An 18,172-nucleotide genomic window follows, 5' to 3' on the forward strand; every position below is an offset into this window, starting at 1 on the left:
TGGGTTTGCTGGACGCTTTTTGAAAACATAGTTAGGGAGTATGTGAGCATGGCACATATAATATATATCCATTCTAGTATCCCATTTCCTTGAGCCTTTGATATGCTTCCTTTGGTCTGTACTGAGGCTCACTTAGCATCTCACTTAATATGGGGTTTCAGTTAACTGGCTGAGCGACTGTTAGGGACACCCCCAACTGTTTGAGCTAACACGCTGAGTCTGGAATTTCTGGTCTTTCATCCATAGCAATACATTTCTTCCTCTCTGGAAATCTTAGAATTTGCTCTCACACATATTCTTTAGGGTTCTGATAAAAATTGGCAAAATCTTGCAGCTTTTTTAGTGTGAATAGTAACTGCTTGGGTTAAATTTTATACTTGTCTCCCTGGTATCTATGGAGTTGAGTATAACTTTGGGTCTGGAAGCAATGAGAAGTGGTGGTGGAGTGGTCTGGAGGACCACTCCATTCTCCTGAAAAGTGACTGCCTCAGGAGGTGGAGTCTTCAGGCATTGTTAAGTTAATTTTCTCAGACAGGAGGGCAGAGTTGCTTTTGGTAGCAAGGGAGGCTTGATAGGATTTGGGGATTCAAGGTACTCAGATTAATGAGAATCTATCTAAATGTCCTAATACCAGTTCTCTAGGTACTTCTCTTTACTGTTACATGCCTTAACTTTAACATAACAGACCTGGTGCTGATGTGAATTCAACTTACAATGTAATTCAGCCTCCAGTAAGACTATACCTAGAGTTTGTTTTTCAGAAATCTCAACCCTGTTTCTGTAAGAATTAAGAAATTCAGAAATTTTCTGATTCTCTTAGTCTTGAGCTGGACATTTAAGCCTTTAGCTTGCTGTGTTTGTTCTATAACTTTTCCAGTGCAGGCAGAGGCAGCAGCCCATTCTATAGTCCTTATACTTTATTTTCACCATACATTGTATTGATTCAGCTACTTGGTCTTTTAAAGCTTTGCTTAGACTCCAGGCAACTAAGGGTGATAATTTAAATAACTGTTTGCCACTGAATGCCATAGACCATCAGTGTTCTATTTGTTACTTGTATTGAAATCATTGCTATCTACACATCTGTATTAGTCTGTTTTCACGCTGCTGGTAAAGACATACCCGGGACTGGGCAATTTACGAAAGAAAGAAGTTTAGTCGACTTACAGTTCCACGTGGCTAGGGAGGCCTCACAATCACGACGGAAGGCAAGGAAGATCAGCTCACATCGTACATGGATGGCAGTGGGCAAAGAGAGAGCTTGTGCAGACAAACTCCCATTTTTAAAACCATCAGATCTCCTTGTGAGACCCATTCACTATCATGAGAACAGCATGGGAAAGATCTGCCCCCATGATTCAGTGATCTCCCACTGAGTCCCTACCACAACACGTGGGAATTATGGGAGCTACAAAATGAGATTTGGGTGGGAACACAGCCAAACCATATAAACATCTAAGAAAGAAGTAATTCAAGATTATCATCTTTAAGATTCTTTCCCTTGGAACCACTTCTTCTACCAAAAACTATATTGCTATCAAGGTATAGTCAGGAAAGAGAAGCTACTCTGTGTACTCTAGATATAAAGAGTTTAGTAATAAAGTTAGGAGCTCAAATGAATTGTGGAGGGGCCAGGGATGCAAAGCTCATGAAAACTGTTGCCGAAGGTTGAAGGTGGAAGTCAGCATTGAAGATCTCAGCCTGAAGCACTGAAGTGGGTGTTTCTCAAAAGCTCTCTGGGGATCTGCTGGAATCCTGCAGTATTGAGAAACTCCCACCAACTAACTACCTCAGTCTGCAGCAGTGGTGGCTGTTGGAAGCTCAGCAGGAAGCCGCTGTGCACTATATATCTGTCAGTCCATCTGCTACAATATATCTGGAGAAAGAATGGTTTCTCCTTTTTGCATTCACATATGCATGTTCTTCCCACTGGCAGACTTTTAATGAGGAACCATTCAGGGAAAGGATTCTGAGAAATGGGGATTGCAGCTTCTCTTTTGTAATGCTGAAGAGTCCTTAGAAAGGAGTGATGGTGTTGCCTCATTGACAGTAGATGATCTAGCACTGAATTCTGTGTTAGCTTTTGAAGGAACATACACACATACGGCTTTCAAGGGGAGATACACACACATACATTCCCCCACACCCAGCCCAATGTGACTTTGGGTACCAAACCAAATTAAATTACTTCAGAGAGCCCAAAGAAATAGAGGAGAGGATAAAATATATTGTATTGAAGTAGTCGCTTTATCACTTATTTCTCTCTTTTTCACTTATTTTAAAAGATTATAAATCTGGAAGGTCTTCTGTATAGATTTCTAATATTAGGAAACATTCAGTGTCTTCCATTGGCTTGCTTTTCCTTGTCTTCTGTAGAAAAATATGGTGAGAAAAACATGCTTTTTGGGGTCAGAATGTGTTTGAATTCTGGCCCTACTGGTCTGTTTCTAATCTTTTAATGACAATAATAGTGTTTTTCCTTATGATTGTGAGGGTTGAATTTCATAATGCATGTAAAACACCTAGCACAGGACCTGGTTTATAGTAAGAACTCAGTACATAGTAGTGTTTAACCTCATTTTTAAATTCATACTAAGATACAAATGGCTTCTTCCTTTTTTGGTTTTATTTTTTAAAACGCTTGAATATTCAGTTGTCAAAGTTTCAGTAGTTGTAGCAGAGACAGGTTTTGGGCAAGTGACTTAGACCCTGTTCCTCATTTTATTTACCTGTGAGCATGTAGTTTTTCTCTTGAGGAAAAGGTAGTGAAAGGAACTTTTTAAAAAGACACCTTGGATCTGTAAATCAGGTAGAAGCAGATGGCTGCAGATTCCTTACTTCTCTAACTTTGATGTTAATGTGGTCCCTAGCTGAGGGTTTTAACTGTTAAGGTACTCTGAACAGACTTGTGACTTTTTGATATTCTGGGGGTCATTTTCCTTGAGATCAGCCTTTTCTCCTAATTTGAGACTTTGCCTATTTTTAATGTACATTTCATTCTTTTAATTTCCATTTATGTCTTCCTAATGCTGCTTGTTTGAGTTGACCAAACGTAAGTCTGTTTCTTTCATTCATAAGAAAAATAGCTACTCATTATATATTAACTTGATTATTTTAAGTCTATAGTTGAAGCAATAAAGCTAAGATATAATTCATTAACTTTTAAAATTGTTACTTATTTACTTTGATTTTTTAATCTTTTAAATAGTGTTTTAAACTAAAAAAGACTATCCAGAGAAAACTCATAGACTTTTAACCTTATAGTTATGATGTTTGATAGGAAAAAAATAATGTCTTGGTTTCTTTTAGGTCCTATGGAAGTGTATTTAAAGCAATACACAAGGAATCTGGTCAAGTTGTCGCAATTAAACAAGTACCTGTTGAATCAGATCTTCAGGAAATAATCAAAGAAATTTCCATAATGCAGCAATGTGACAGGTATGAAGAGATTTTATTTCTTTGCTTACCCTTGTTTTGACAAGTTTTGCTAATAACGTATAACAAAATTTATTCTTTGATCATCTGTTTAGTTTTCATTTCTTTTTCTTTTCTTTTTTTTGAGACGGGGTTTTGCTCTTATTGCCCCGACTGGAGCGCAATGGTGCAATCTCGGCTCACTACAACCTCCACCTTCTGGGTTCAAGTGATTCTCCTGCTTCAGTCCCCTGAGTATCTGGGATTACACTCATGTGCCACCACGCCCAGCTAATTTTGTATTTTTAGTAGAGATGGGTTTCTCCATGTTGGTCAGTCTGGTCTTGAACTCCTGACCTCACGTGATCCACCTGCCTTGGCCTCCAAGTGCTGGGATTACAGATGTGAGCCACCACGCCCAGCCTAGTTTTCATTTTCTGACTTCCCACTGTAAGTGAGATTAATCCTTTAAGGCAGATGAGGATGGCTTTGTCAAGTGTCTTTAGGACTTACAGCTCTTTGTAGCTTTTCTGCTTAAAAGCAGAAATGAGACTGGATGTGGTAGATCACACCTGTAATCTCAATCCTTAGAGAGGCCAGAGCATCGAGGGTAAAGGAGCCTAGGAGTTCAAAGCCAGTCTGAGCAACATAGTGAGACCCTTTCTCTACTAAAAGAGAAAAAATTAGCCAGGTGTGGTGGCTTGGACTTGTAGTCCTAGCTACTTGGGAAACTGAGGTGGGAGGATTGTTTGAGCCCAGGAGTTCAGGGCCACAGTTAGCTATGATTGCAGCACTGCACTACAGCCTGGACATTTTTAGCACAACTTTATGGATGAGAATGAGTTTTTGATGTTAAAGGGATCATTTAGCAGTCTGTATTATATAATCACTTTTACTAATTAAGAAATCATGTTTTATGTAAATCTAATTCATTCAGGAAACATTCACTAAGCATCCCCAGTTGACCCGGTACTGTGCCAGGACCTAAGAATGCCAAAAGAACTGAGCTACCTTTTTCTTTTTGAGGGATCAGTAGTGTAGTTGGGAAGACAAATATATAAATAAATAACTGTAATATAGCACACTCATTGTACTGACTGGTGCATGGGGTAGTGTGAAAAGAAGAAGGCAGGGCATCTTCCTCATCCAGTAGAGCCAGGAAATCTGGAATGCTGACGAAGAGTTAATTTGGTGAAGAAATGGAGTGATAAGGGAGAGTCAAGGGAATGACAGGTAGAAAGGTAAAAACAGCTCAATGGGGTGTGCTCATCTGACAAGACTTAGAATTATTGGAATGGAAAGTATGGGACAGAGAACAGAATGAAATGAGGTTGGATAGTTAAATGGAGCGGATGGTAAGAAACGTCTTATGCAATGTTAAGTAGCGAAGGCTTTATTCTATAAGGAATTCAGAGTGTATAAATTATGACTGTGTTTAGCCTAAAGTTACTTAACCACAGAGGAATTTATTATTCTCCCTTAACAAAAGGTCTGCTGGTACAGCAGCAACAAAGGAACAGCCAGGTCTCAGACTTCTTTTCTTGTACTCTGTCATCCTTAGCATATACTTTGTCCTCATGCTTATTATCTCAGGGCTACGACAGGGCTGCTATAGCCCCAGCTTTATGTCTACATTCCAGGCAGGAGGAAGAAAGGAAGAAGCAGGGAAGGGGCTTTCCCAGAAACCTTCAGCTTCAGTTTTATTTGTAAGAATTGTCTCATGTGTGACTTAGAGCTGGTGACACAGGGTAGTCTGGACACATTGTCTCCCCTTATCAATTCAGGGCCCTGTAATTAGAGATTTATGGAAAGCTTTCTCTCATAACAATACATAGGATCTATAGATTGTAAGCTTCTTGGCTAATGAAGTGATTGCATAATCCTAGAGGAACGTTGCTGCTTGGATCTGTTCAGTTTTGCTTTTCTTTAGAGTACGCTGTATATTTAAATTATGTTACATATTTCCCATAGCATGTGAAATTCAAGTGGTTGTAGAAAAAAAAAGATACATTCCTCAACTGTGGTTCCCACAATTTGATATAGAATAGGAGATGAGATAGCATAGTGCTCGGCCATCAAGTATGCTTTATACTTGCCTGATGCCAGCATTATTCTGTTATTATGGTTAAAAATAGTTCAGGAATTAGCATTGTACTTTGAGTGTTGTCTAGGAAAGTCAGGGTCTCAAATATTACTATTACATATCTCTTCCCTTAATCTTTGTAGGTCTTGGAACCTGTCAAATCTTGCTCAGATTTCTGCAACAGCATCTTAATTTTTCACTTTGTCTTTCATTTTTGCCTCCTCCAACCCATTATCTTCCTTGAAGCTAGAGTGTTTTTTTCTAAAATGCAAATGTAATCAAGCATTCTCTGTTTAAAACCCATGGCTCCGCATTGCCTTGAGAAATCGAGTCTCCGGTCCTTCATGTTCCATCTAGTGCTTACACCTCCCTGAGTTTCTAAGTGTCTGTTTACTTGTATTCTCTATCATCTAAGTCTTAAGTTCCTTGAGTTCGGGGATTGTATTTTACTCAGTGTCCTTGGATCCTGCCACATAATGGTTACTCAGATACTAATGAGTACTTCTATTTAATAATTTCTGTTTGGGCAACTCAACTAGACTATCCAGAGGGAATTACACATTTAACATTCTAAAACCAGTTTTAAATGTTCCAGGCAAGCCTTTCAAATTCCTGTGTGTCAAAGGCATCATCATGTACTTAGTCTTTTAGCAAGTCTGAGAATCATCTTTATTCCTTTTTATGATGCTTCTGATGATACTGAGTCTTGTAGATTTTCCTTCTGAAATGTCATCACTATCTTTATTCTTCTTGTCATTCCTTAAGGAAAGGAACCGTATATTTTTCTTCATTAGCACCTGCTCAGTGCCTAGCAGTATACTTTTTGATGAATGAATGAATGAATGTGGTATGTATGAGGAGTATGAGGAAGAGCATTACAGATTGAGGGAACGCTAGGGAAATCAGGTACTTATTCTTGTTATGCACTTTAGGCTTTTAAAGCGAAAGAAAAGTAAAGAATACAGTGGGAAGGAAATGTGAATAGAATTCTAGAACTTTTGTATCACTTTATAGCAGAATGCCTTGCACATAGTAGGTACTTCTCAAATATGTGTTGAGTGAAATAAATGGTGAAACAAATATTGATGAAAAATAGTTTCTGCCTTTTAGATTTCACTGTCAAATTCATATTTTAAGTATGAAGTTGCAAAGGATCAAAAATCAGTTGGCTAAAAGATCCTAAAATGCTAAAAGATAGGACAAGTAAAAAATAAATAAGGGCCAGGCATGGTGGCTCATACCTGTAATCTCAGCACTTTGGGAGGCCGAGGTGGGTGGATCATCTGAGGTCAGGAGTTCAAAACCAGCCTGGCCAACATGACAAAACTCCGTTTCTACAAAGATACAAAAATTAGCTGGACATGGTGGCAGGTGCCTGTCATTCCAGCTACTAGGAAGGCTGAGGCAGGAGAATCACTTTAACCTGGAAGGCAGAAGTTGCAGTGAGCCGAGATTGCACTACTAAACTCTAGCCTGGGTGACAGAGTGAGACTCTTTCTTAAAAAAAAAAAAAAAAAAGAAAAAGAAAAACAATTAGGAAATGACAGGGACAAACTTAGATTTTAGCTACCAATAAATAGTATTAATGTAAATGTGTTATTAAGAAATTAGCATAAAAATGATTGGAAGAAAACAGTATGAATTGAAAAATTCCCAAATAATACACTGAAATTTTGGTTAGGGAAAATGAGATATGCATTTCTGAAATTTAGCTATTTTCTTAATACATTCAGCTATTTGTGAATTTGGTAAAATACCTTGCTTTCTAGACTCTATAAAAAGACCAGAGGTGGTATTTTAATCTTTTTTTTGTTCTTTTAAGTGAATATTTAATAATAGGCTGAATACTACATGTTGGGATAAATATCTCAGGAAGCCCATCTGCTTTGTTTATTGCTGAATGTGCAGTGCCTAGTTCAGTACTAGGTACAAAGTAGACATTTAATAAGTATTTATTAAATGGATAAATCATGGAATGTTATTGCTAGACTCAACTTTTGTGGGTCAGCTAGTTTAGTGTTTTCCAAATCATACCCTGATCTAAGAAGGTACTTTTAGTGGCATTTTCTTCACTGAAGAATTGATTAGAATGAGAACCTCATTATTGCTTTTATCTTTTTTATATATGGGACTCTTTTGAAATTTTTATTTGAGGAAAAGTCTTCTATTGCTAAAGCATATTTAAAAACAGTTTTGCAGATACAGAAAATGAGACCTAGAGCTTTTACGTGAATTGCCCAAGATCACACTGCTAGTTAGTGACTGAGATGCAATAAGAACCCACATTTACCCTACTCTAGGGCCAGTGTTGAAGAAAGCAGTGTCTGTAAAAAAATTCCAACAGTTCAAAGTGAAGCACTCTCAAGGCATTCCTAGGAGTAGAGGTAACAACTGGTTAGCAATACTATGTGCCAGGTAATATGTACACAAAGGAACCACAACTGACACAGTCCCTACTCTCCTGGTGCTTATATGCCAGAGAAGGAACTTTTCATATTTAAACAAAGAGAAATAATGTTGTTACAAATCAGGGCACACACCTATCCCCTTTTTACCTGTTCAACTAGTATGTATTGAGTACTTCCTACTCCTAAGTGTAGCCCTGATTTGCTCTCACAAGAGATACAACAAAGAATGGGTCTTGGCTGGGTGCCGTGGCTCATGCCTGTAATCCCAGCACTTTGGGAGGTTGAGGTGGGTGGATCACAAGGTCAGAAGTTCGAGACCAGTCTGGCAAACATGGTGAAACCCCATCTCTACTAAAAATACAAAAATTAGCCTAGCGTGGTGGCAGGCGCCTGTAATCCCAGCTCCTGGGGAGGCTGAGGCAGGAGAATCACTTGAACCCGAGAGACAGAGGTTGCAGTGAGCCAGGACTACACCATTGCACTCTAGTCTGGGTGACAGAATGAGACTCCATCTCAAAAAAAAAAAAAAAAGAGTGGGTCTTAGGCCTTAGAGAGACCTTCACTGAGCTGGAAGAAACAGATGAATGGGTAGGCTATTTCAATACACAGTGTGGTAAGAGCTGTGATGGGATAGATATGGAGAAGTATGTGGGTTGGAAGAGATATCTAACACCTCATGTTTGGGGGTTCAGAGAAAGTTTTCCCAGGGAGGTCATAGCTAAGCTGAATCCTGATTGATGAGTTAGATTTGCTGGGCAAAGAGAAGCGACAACTCTTATGGCAGAATAGAGCATTTTCAGCTGGCCTGTTCAGGGTGTCACTGAGCACCCCTTGACTTCTACCAGAGCATGCTACATTCTTACCTGTTCTATTTCCTCATGTTTCTAGATAAGATTCCATTTGAACACGGCTTCTGACATAAAAAAAATAGAAAGCTTGAAAATCACCATATTGGAGGGTTAGTGATAAACTTTGGCAATTTCTATCAGCTCGTGTGTATATTCAGTTTTGGGTGGGCCAAGAAATAAATTGCTGTGTGATTCAGCTTTTGCTGGGAACAGCTCAGTTTCCGTAGAATATCCACATTGCCTTTGTGAAAACTCTATTTATATTACCTACTAAGTTATAGAACACTACTAAGATTGTAGTAAGATGTTGATGAAAATGATGTAATTAAAAATAGCCATTTCTTTAGTATTTTAATTATGACATGCTCACATTAGGAAGACTTTTAAAAAATACACCTTTAGCAATATATGGTTTTCTTCAGTTAGAATGAAATTCAAGTTAATATTTAAAAAGTCACCTTTTGATTGTACATGGTGGCTCATGCCTGTAATCCTTGCTCTTTGGGAGACCTTGGTGGGCAGATTGCTTGAGCTCAGGAGTTCGAGACCAGCCTGAGCAACATGGCAAAACTCTCTCTCTAAAAAAAACACAAAAATTTGCCAGGCATGGTGGCACGTGCCTGTAGTCCCAGCAACTTGGGAGGTTGAGGTTGGGAGGATTGCTTGAGCCTGGGAGGCAGAGGTTACAATGAGCTGAGATCATGCCACTGCACTCCAGCCTGGGTGACAGAGCCAGACCCTGTCTCAAAAAAAAAAAAAAAAAAAAAAAAAGTCACCTTTCAAGCAGTATTTTCAAAGTATTCCATTTTCTTTAATTATATGATGTTGTTGATGGACACTTAGATTGATTCCATGTTTCGGGTGTTGTGAATAGAACATTTGGATTTTTATAAGAAGCTTCAACGTAATGATTCAGTCCATATAATTTGCATCATGGGTAGTGTTTAAGTAACGTACAGTTAGATAGGAGTATGTGGTCCTTTTTCCATTTTTCCCCTTTGGGTTTTCTCATTTTTTAAAATACTCTTTCTATTTTGAGTTGTGATACTAGAGGAGGACCATTAGGGTAAAGAGTGTAGGGAGCTATGAAATGAAGATGGAAATGGAAAGGGTGTGATCGTTAGGTATGAGATGAGAGGAAGCCCAGATGCCCCCACCCCCTCAAAAAAAAAGAAAACCAGAACAAGATACATCATTTTATTGGACTGAAAGTGTTTACATAGGGGAAGGGAAAAATTAATGAGACAGGAGGATGAAATGGAAAGAAGATGCATAAGAGAAAGGCATAGAATGTGGCTCATGATTGGCATGCTAGTTATTAAGGCATCATATTTCACCTCTGCTTCCTGTGCGTGATTGGCATGCTAGTTATTAAGGCATCATATTTCACCTCTGCTTCCTGGTGTAGTCTGTAATTTCCTTTGTGTGTTCCTGGTTCTTCCACGCAGTGAAATTTTCAAAGGCATAGCTTCTTACTCCTATTTAAGAGAGACAAAACTAACCAGGCACAGTGGCTCATGCCTGTAATCCCAGTGCTTTGGGAGGCCAAAGCAGGAGGATCACTTGAAGCCAGGAATTTGAGAGTAGCCTGGACAATGTAGTGAGACCCTGTCTCTACAAAAAATAAAAAAAATAATTAGTTCAGGTGTGTGCATGCTTATAATTGCAGCTACTTGGGAAGCTGCGGTAGAAGGATCACTTGAGCCCAAGAGTTTGAAGCTACAGTGAGCTATGATTGTGCCACTGCACTCCAGCCTAGGTGACAGATACCCTGTCTCTTAAAAAAAAAAGAATAATAAAAATAATAAAACTACAGTTAGCCCTCTGTATCCCACTTATTCTGCATCCGCAGATTCAGCTAACTGCATATTGGAAATATTGGGAAGAGAAAAGCAATAAAAATAAAAAATAAAAAAAAAACAATGCAGTATAATAATTATTTACATAGCATTTACATTGTATTAGGTGTAATAAGTAATCTAGACATGATTTAAAGTATACTGGAGGATGTATGTAGTTATATGCAAATACTGTGCCATTTAATATAAGGAATTTGTGCATTCATGGATTTTGGTATCTGTGGCGTTCCTGGAACCAGTTCACCATGGATACTGAGGGATGACTGTGTGTAGAATTGCTGGGTTCCGATACAACCTGCGAGTCCATATACTGGCTTAGTCAAAATTCTTAGGCATATGTCTGAATTAAAACTTTCTGCATTCCTTAAAATTTATATACAGGTATACCTTACTCTGTTGTACTTCTTCACTTTGCAGATGCTGCATTTCTTTTTTTAATTGAAGGTTTGTGGCAACTGTACTGAACAAATCAAGTCCGTCAGCACCGTTTTTCCAATAGCTTGTGCTTGCTTCATGTGTCTATGTCATGTTTCGGTAATTCTTCCCATATTTCAGACATTTTCATTATTATTATATGTGTTATGGTGATCTGTGATCAGTGATCTTTGATGTTACTGTTGTAATTGTTTTGAGGTGCCACGAACTGCACCTTTGTAAGATGGTGAAGTAAATGTTGTGTGTGTTCTGACTGTATCACTGCTAGGCTATGGGCCCCATCTCCCTTCCTTTCCTCAGGCTTTCCTATTCCTTGAGACACAATATTGAAATTAGGCCAATTAGTCATTCTACAATGGTTCGTAAGGGTTCAGGTGAAAGGGAGAGTCACACAACTCTCACTTTAAATAAAAAACTAGAAATGATTTAGCTTAGTGAGGAAGACAGGTTGAAAGCCGAGATAAGCTGAAAGCTAGGGTTCTTGTGCCAAACAGCTAGCCAAACTTGAATGCAAAGGAAAAGTTATTGAAGGAAATTAAAAGTGCTACTCCAGTGAGCACATGAGTGATAAGAAAGTGGAAGAGCCTCATTGCTGATATGGAGACAGTTTGAGTGGTCTGAATAGAAGTTCAAACCAGCTATAGCATTCTCTTAAGCCAAAGCCTAGTCTCGAGCAATGCCCTTACTCTCTTCAACTCTGTGAAGGTTGAGAGACGTGAGGAAGCAACAAAAGTTTGAAGCTAGCAGAGGTTGGTTCATGAGGCTTGGACAAAGAAGCTGTCTCCATAGTGTAAAAGTGCAAGATGAAGCAGCAAGTGCTGATATAGAAGCTGCAGCAAGTTATCCAGAAGATGTAGCTGAGATAATTGATGAAGGTGACTACATTAAGCAACAGATTTTCAATGTAGACAGAACAGCCTTCTATTGGAAGGAGATGCCATCTAGGACTTTCCTAGCTAGAGAGAAGTCACTGCTTAGCTTCAAAGGACAGGCTGATTCTCTTGTTAGGGGCTAATGCCTCTCATGACTTTAAGTTGAAGCCAGTACTCATTGCCCATTCCAAAAATATTAGGGCCCTCAAGAATTTTGCAAAATCTCCTCTGTTTATGTGACAAATGACATTTATTGATTTGTGTATATTGAACCAACCTTACATCCCAGCAGTAAAGCCTACTTGATCGTGGTGGATTAACTTTTTGATGTGCTGCTGCATTTGGTCTGCAAGTCTTTTATTGAGAATTTTTGCATTTATGTTCATCAGAGATATTGGTCTGAAGTTTTCTTTTTCATTCTGTCTCTGCCACATTTTGGTATCAGAATGATGCTGGCCTCGTAGAATGAGTTAGGGAGGAGTCCCTCCTCCTCGGCTTTCTTGGAATAGTTTCAGTAGAGTTGGTACCAGCTCTTCTTTATACATTTGGTAAAATTCAGCTATGAATCTTCCTGGTCCAAGGACTCTTTCTGGAAAACAAAAATTTGTGTAGCTCACTGTATTGTGATACTTGCTTTGTCGAGGTGGTCTGGAATCAAACCTGCAGTATCTTATAGATTTGCCTGTATATAACACTGGAGTGTACAGTGTTTTGAGTGAAACTCTCTCCTCCCCTTCCCTAGCCATTAATAATCAACATGATGGTTTAAAAACAGATGTTAGAACATCTAAATAATTGCAGTTAGTTAACTTGCTGGCTAGAATGAACAATATCATGTTTGATCCTTGACAATCCTGCACAGGATAATATTTAGGTGCTAGTTTGATTGTATTATTTCCTTACATAAATTCCTTCAGGGGTTCTGCATTGCCTGGACTGCCCTTTATTCTTTGTCACTAGTCTAATGTTTTTCCGTTTTTCTCCCTAGTGTCTGCTAATAGTTCAGTGAATGTTTGTTGTTTGAATTACTTTAAAAAAAAATTAAATAAATGTGAATTTGAATGCATATCTATGTTAGTGGAAATAGACTTGAGTTTAGAAGTCTCAGGTCTTGAACTGTCTGAGCCTATTGGTAGCTGTGTTAACACTTTTAACTTTTTTTTTTTTTTTTTTTTTTTTTTTTGAGATGGAGTCTCGCCTTGTTGCCTGGGCTGGAGTGGTGTGATGGCGCGACCTTGGCTCACTGCAACGTCTGCCTCCTGGGTTCAAGAGATTCTTCTTCCTCAGCCTCCCGAGTAGCTGGGATTACAGGCGCATGCCACCAGGCCCGGCTAATTTTTTGTATCTCTAGTAGAGACAGAGTTTCACCATGTTGGCCAGGCTGTCTCGAACTCCTAATCTTGTGATCTGCCCGCCTCGGCCTCCCAAAGTGCTGGGATTACAGGTGTAAGCCACCACGCCTGGCCTCACTTTTTAATTTTTTAAAATGATAGCTTTAAAATTTAGTCTTTAGTTTGCCAGTCTTAAGTTGTAGGTTCTGTATGCAATTATAGGGAGGCACAGTAAATAAAACAGAAGAAAACTTGTTTATTGTTTCCCAGCTTCCCAGTCTGTACTACTACCACATTGTGTTCTGTGTACCTTGAAAACATCTCTTGAATTTGTTTTCTTTGCTATTTCTACTACACTCACTTTAATCCAAGCCACCAACATCTCTCTTTTAAAATATATGCTTTAGGGCTGGGCGTGGTGGCTCATGCCTGTAATCCCAGCACTTTGGGAGGCCGAGCCGGGTTTATCACAAGGTCAGGAGTTCGAGACCAGCCTGACCAACATGGTGAAACCCTGTGTCTAGTAAATACAAATTATCTGGGCATGGTGACAGGTGCCTGTAATCCCAGCTATTCTGGAGGCTGAGGCAGGAGAATCGCTTGAACCCGGGAGGCAGAGGTTGCAGTGAGCTGAGATCACGCCATTGCAACCTGGGTGACAGAGTGAGACTCCATCTCAAAAAAAAGTATGCTTTATTATTACTCCCATATCATGAGGCCAACAGATTAAGAGACTATTGCTGTGGAAAAGATACATTGTTACACATACAGCTCACAAGAGAAGGAGGAGTGCTGTGTCACAGAAGGCTCCACAGGGAAGTACCAGGGTCAGTTATGAGGCAGAGAAAGTGAGGGGGAAAAAGTGGGCAAGAATCTTTATGTGGTTTCTGTGGGAAGGGACAGGTGAGACAGGGTAAAACAGGTTTAGGATTGGCTACTTTGAGTATTTCAAGTGGGTTCTGGTGCATAGGACTTTCTCTGGTTGTCTAGTATCTGGCCCTGGGGCAATTTGGGCAGGGGAAAAGTTGACCTTAGACTGTAACCATAGAGGTGGTTGGAGGTTTGGGCTCTAGATAGGTTGGTGTGCCTATAAAAGACATCCTTCCATGGGAGTTAGTTTGCTGTCTCTAGAAATTAGCTAACCCTGAGAGGGGCAGTCGCTTCAGTTTTAGCAAGGTCCCAGATGTCAAAGCATCAAGAATATAGAAAATAAATAGATATGCTTAATATAATCTCTGCATGGACTAACACTACTTTTTAATTGGTCTCTCTGTATTCACATCTGCTTCCCTACAATCTAGCTTTCATTCAGCAACCACAGAAACTTTACATCATGTTATTCCTCTGCTTAAAATTCTTCACTGATTTTTTCCTGTATTTCAAATATAGCCCAGTCTCTTTACCTTGGTTTTGAGGCCCTTCATGGTCAGGCTTCTGTTTACATATGCAAGTCCACTATGTCCTACTGTATCCTTTACTCACTTTATCCTAGGCCCGCTAATCGTTCAGTTATTTGACTGTACTTTGTTCTGTCTTTTAGGGCCTTTGCAGGGCAGTTCTTGGTGCTTAGTTATCTGGCTAACTTCTAATTAAGTTTTGCATTTTAGCTTAAATGTTATTCCCTTGGAGAGTCCTAAATTAGGTCCTGTCTTAGTTTTTTTGTGTGATTTATTTATTCATTGGTTCTTTTATTTATTAATTAATTTATTTATTTTAACTTTATATATATTTTTTGAGACGGAGCCTCACTCTTTCACCAGGCTGGAGTGCAGTGGTGTGATCTTGGCTCTCCGCAACCTCTGCCTCCCGGGTTCAAGCGATTCTCTTGCCTCAGCCTCTTGAGTAGCTGGGATTATAGGCCCGCGCCATCACGCCTAGCTAATTTTTTTTTGTATTTTTAGTAGAGACAGGGTTTCACCATCTTGGCCAGTATGGTCTCGATCTTTTGACCTCGTGATTCGCCTGCCTCGGCCTCCCAGAATGCTGGGATTACAGGCGTGAGCCACCGTGCCCGGCCTGCTCCTTCAGTTTGTATATATGAGAAGAGAGCTACTGAGGATAAAATGCAAAGCAAGACAGATTGGTTCCTATCTTTATGGAGCTTCTATTCTTCTAGGGGAGGCAGATAAAAGTCAATGACAAAGTCCTTACAAGGTGTAATAAGTGCTTTACAGTATAAAAGGTGCTGACATAGAAAGTATCAGAGGATGGCCACTGTATACATATGAACTCTGGAGTTTAAGCATTTCCTTCTTTTCCAATCTGTGGATTTTGTAATTTACAGCCGTTCAATGGAGAAGGACATTTTATTGTTAAAGCTCACTTACCTACCTTCAAAGGTTTTTTACATACTCCAGTGCCTTCCAAGTCTCAGAGGCTACCATGGAATACGAATACATTTCATTCCTTCATATGAACTAGGAACAATTTTATTTGCAGAAATAGTGAATACAAAATAAAGTCACAGCCAGTTTATCTTATAGCACCCTTTCTTCTTTTCTTGCCGTGGTTAGTAATCATTTATTTGTGAGTTTACTTCCTTAATTCCTGTGTATTCATGCTGGTGTATTCTGTGTGAGGGACCAAATTGTGGATGTGTGTTTCACCAGTGCATACTGGACATCTGGTCAAATGCCTGGCCCAAGTAGAGGGTCAGTGAATGCATGTGGCTGTTTAATTCTAGTTGCTTAAATATTTCACTGGGTTACAGTTAGTGAGGCCATGTTTTATGTTGTAGAGGTGTTGGACTTGGATCCATCTACTTACATGGGTATTAGATGGGCCATGAATTATTTTTTTGAAGAGAATTTTACGTTTTGCCAACTTTTTCTCTTGACTTACTCTTATGGAGAGATAGGGCTGTTTTTTCAGGTAGCTGCCCAGGTTAGAATTCCTAATTTTCGTGAGTTGTCACTTCTACTCTTAGCATTGCCGATTAGTGTGCATGGCAAGAAAAATGTACATTTTTTTGTGTGCTTTTCAGTGAACATAATCTTGAATTCATTGTTACTTAACACTTTTCAAAATTTTGAATGAGAAAATTCATATTTAAAGAGTTTTTTTTTGACCGGGCATGGTCATTCATGCCTGTAGTCTCAGCATTTTTGGAGACCGAGGGAGGCGGAACACACGAGGCCAGGAGTTCAAGACGAGCCTGGCCAACGTGGCAAAACCCCCTCTCTAGCAAAACTATAATAATTAGCTGGGCGTGGTGACACAGGCCCGTAATCCCAGCTACTTGGGAAGTTGAGGCATGAGAATCACTTGAACCCAGGAGGCAGACATTGCTGTGAGCCGAGATGGTGCCGCTGTACTCCAACCTAGGTGGCAGAGTGAGATTCTGTCTCAGGAAAAATAAAATAGAGAGAGAGAAAGAGTTTTGTTTGTTTGTTTTCTGAAGGATATACAGTCTGTTCACTGGTGGAGTGAAGCTTAACTCTGGGTCTATATCAGAGTCACCAGTAGAGCTTTTAAAAACCTACTGAATCAGAACCTCAAAGGAATATGGGCTTGGGTCACAGGTGGCTCTGATGCACAGCCAGGTATAGGAACACTACTCCCTATAAAAGTTTCCATGTAGGCTCCATACCTCAAAGGAGTACATGTAAAGAAATTTTTTTTTTTTTTTACGTTTCCCATATGTCGCAGTTCTAAGTCCGTATTTAGTTTCATTAGTTTGTAAGCAAGCACTTTTCTTAAATGGTTCAGTGAACATTATGAACTCCAAATACGTACTTTCAATTCTCAAGACCTAGCAAAGCTGAGTATGTCTGGAAACTTAAGGTATGAGATGGAGAGTAATCAGAGATATGGGTAACAAGGTAGACTTTGAAATAACTTGTATGTGATATGAAGCAGATAAGACCTTTTCCTTTGGGTAATGGAGAATGATTGGAGTATTTTTGTTTAACTAGGAGAACAGTATGATCAGCTTATTTTACTTTTGTTTTGAAGTAACGTACCTTGTCAACTGTATGTAGCATAGATTAGAACGGGGGAGAAAACTAAGAAAAGGAGACCGGTGGGGAGCAAGTCTGTGTAAGAGGTAATGGAGTAGCAGTGGGGATAAAACAGATTTGAATTCAGGCCTTTTAGCTCCAACCACTCTGTTCTACCTTTGACTTCAAGACATAGTTAATTTTTTTTTTGTATTTATTGGCTTTGTTTTTAATACAAAATTTAATTATAATGGAAAAATGTTAACTCTTATTTTTTAGATGATTGATATTTTTGCTATTTATTTATTTATTTTTAACTTTTATTTTAAGTTCAGGGGTACATGTGCAGGTTTGTTACATGGGTAAACTCTTGTGTCATGGGGGTTTGTTGTACAGATTATTTTATCACCCAGGTATTAAGCCTAGTACCCATTAGTTATTTTTCCTGATCCTCTCCCTCCTTCCACCCTCCACCTTCTGATAGGCCCCAGTGTGTGTTGTTCACTCTGTGTGTCCATGTGTTCTCATCATTTAGCTCCCAGTTATAAGTGAGAACATGCAGCATTCGGTTTTCTGTTCCTGTGTTAATTTGCTAAGGACAATGGCCTCCAGCTCCGTCCATGTCTCTGCAAAGAACATGACTTTGTTCTTTTTTGTGGCTGCATAGTATTCCATGGTATATATGTACCACATTTTCATTATCCAGTCTATCATTGATAGGCATTTAGGTTGATGCCATGTCTTTGCTATTGTGAAGAGTGCTAGTTACAATGAACATAAGCATGCATGTGTCTTTATAATAGAAAAATTTATATTCCTTTGGGTATATATCCAGTAATGGGATTGCTAGGTTGAATGATATTTCTGTCTCTAGGTCTTTGAGGAACTGCCACACTATCTTCCACAATGGTTGAACTAATTTACACTCCCACCAACAGTATGTAAGCATTCCTTTTTCTCCACAACCTTGCCAGCATCTGTTTT

At 39.2% G+C, this 18,172-nt stretch overlaps 1 protein-coding gene across 1 annotated transcript in view; it reads left to right on the forward strand.

The window, feature by feature from the left end:
* The window catches only part of STK3 (serine/threonine kinase 3), a gene marked incomplete at its 5' end in the record, with an annotated part of 303,446 nt that overhangs the window by 6,928 nt on the left and 278,346 nt on the right, over positions 1 to 18,172 (forward strand). Inside the window, one exon of the mRNA XM_011952746.1 lies at positions 3,310 to 3,438. Within this exon, the coding sequence (XP_011808136.1) occupies positions 3,310 to 3,438 (129 nt within the window). The remainder of the gene's footprint in view (positions 1 to 3,309; positions 3,439 to 18,172) is intronic.

This window comes from Colobus angolensis, unplaced genomic scaffold (genome assembly GCF_000951035.1).
Source record: "Colobus angolensis palliatus isolate OR3802 unplaced genomic scaffold, Cang.pa_1.0 Scaffold349, whole genome shotgun sequence".
NCBI classification, from domain to species: Eukaryota; Metazoa; Chordata; class Mammalia; order Primates; family Cercopithecidae; genus Colobus; species Colobus angolensis.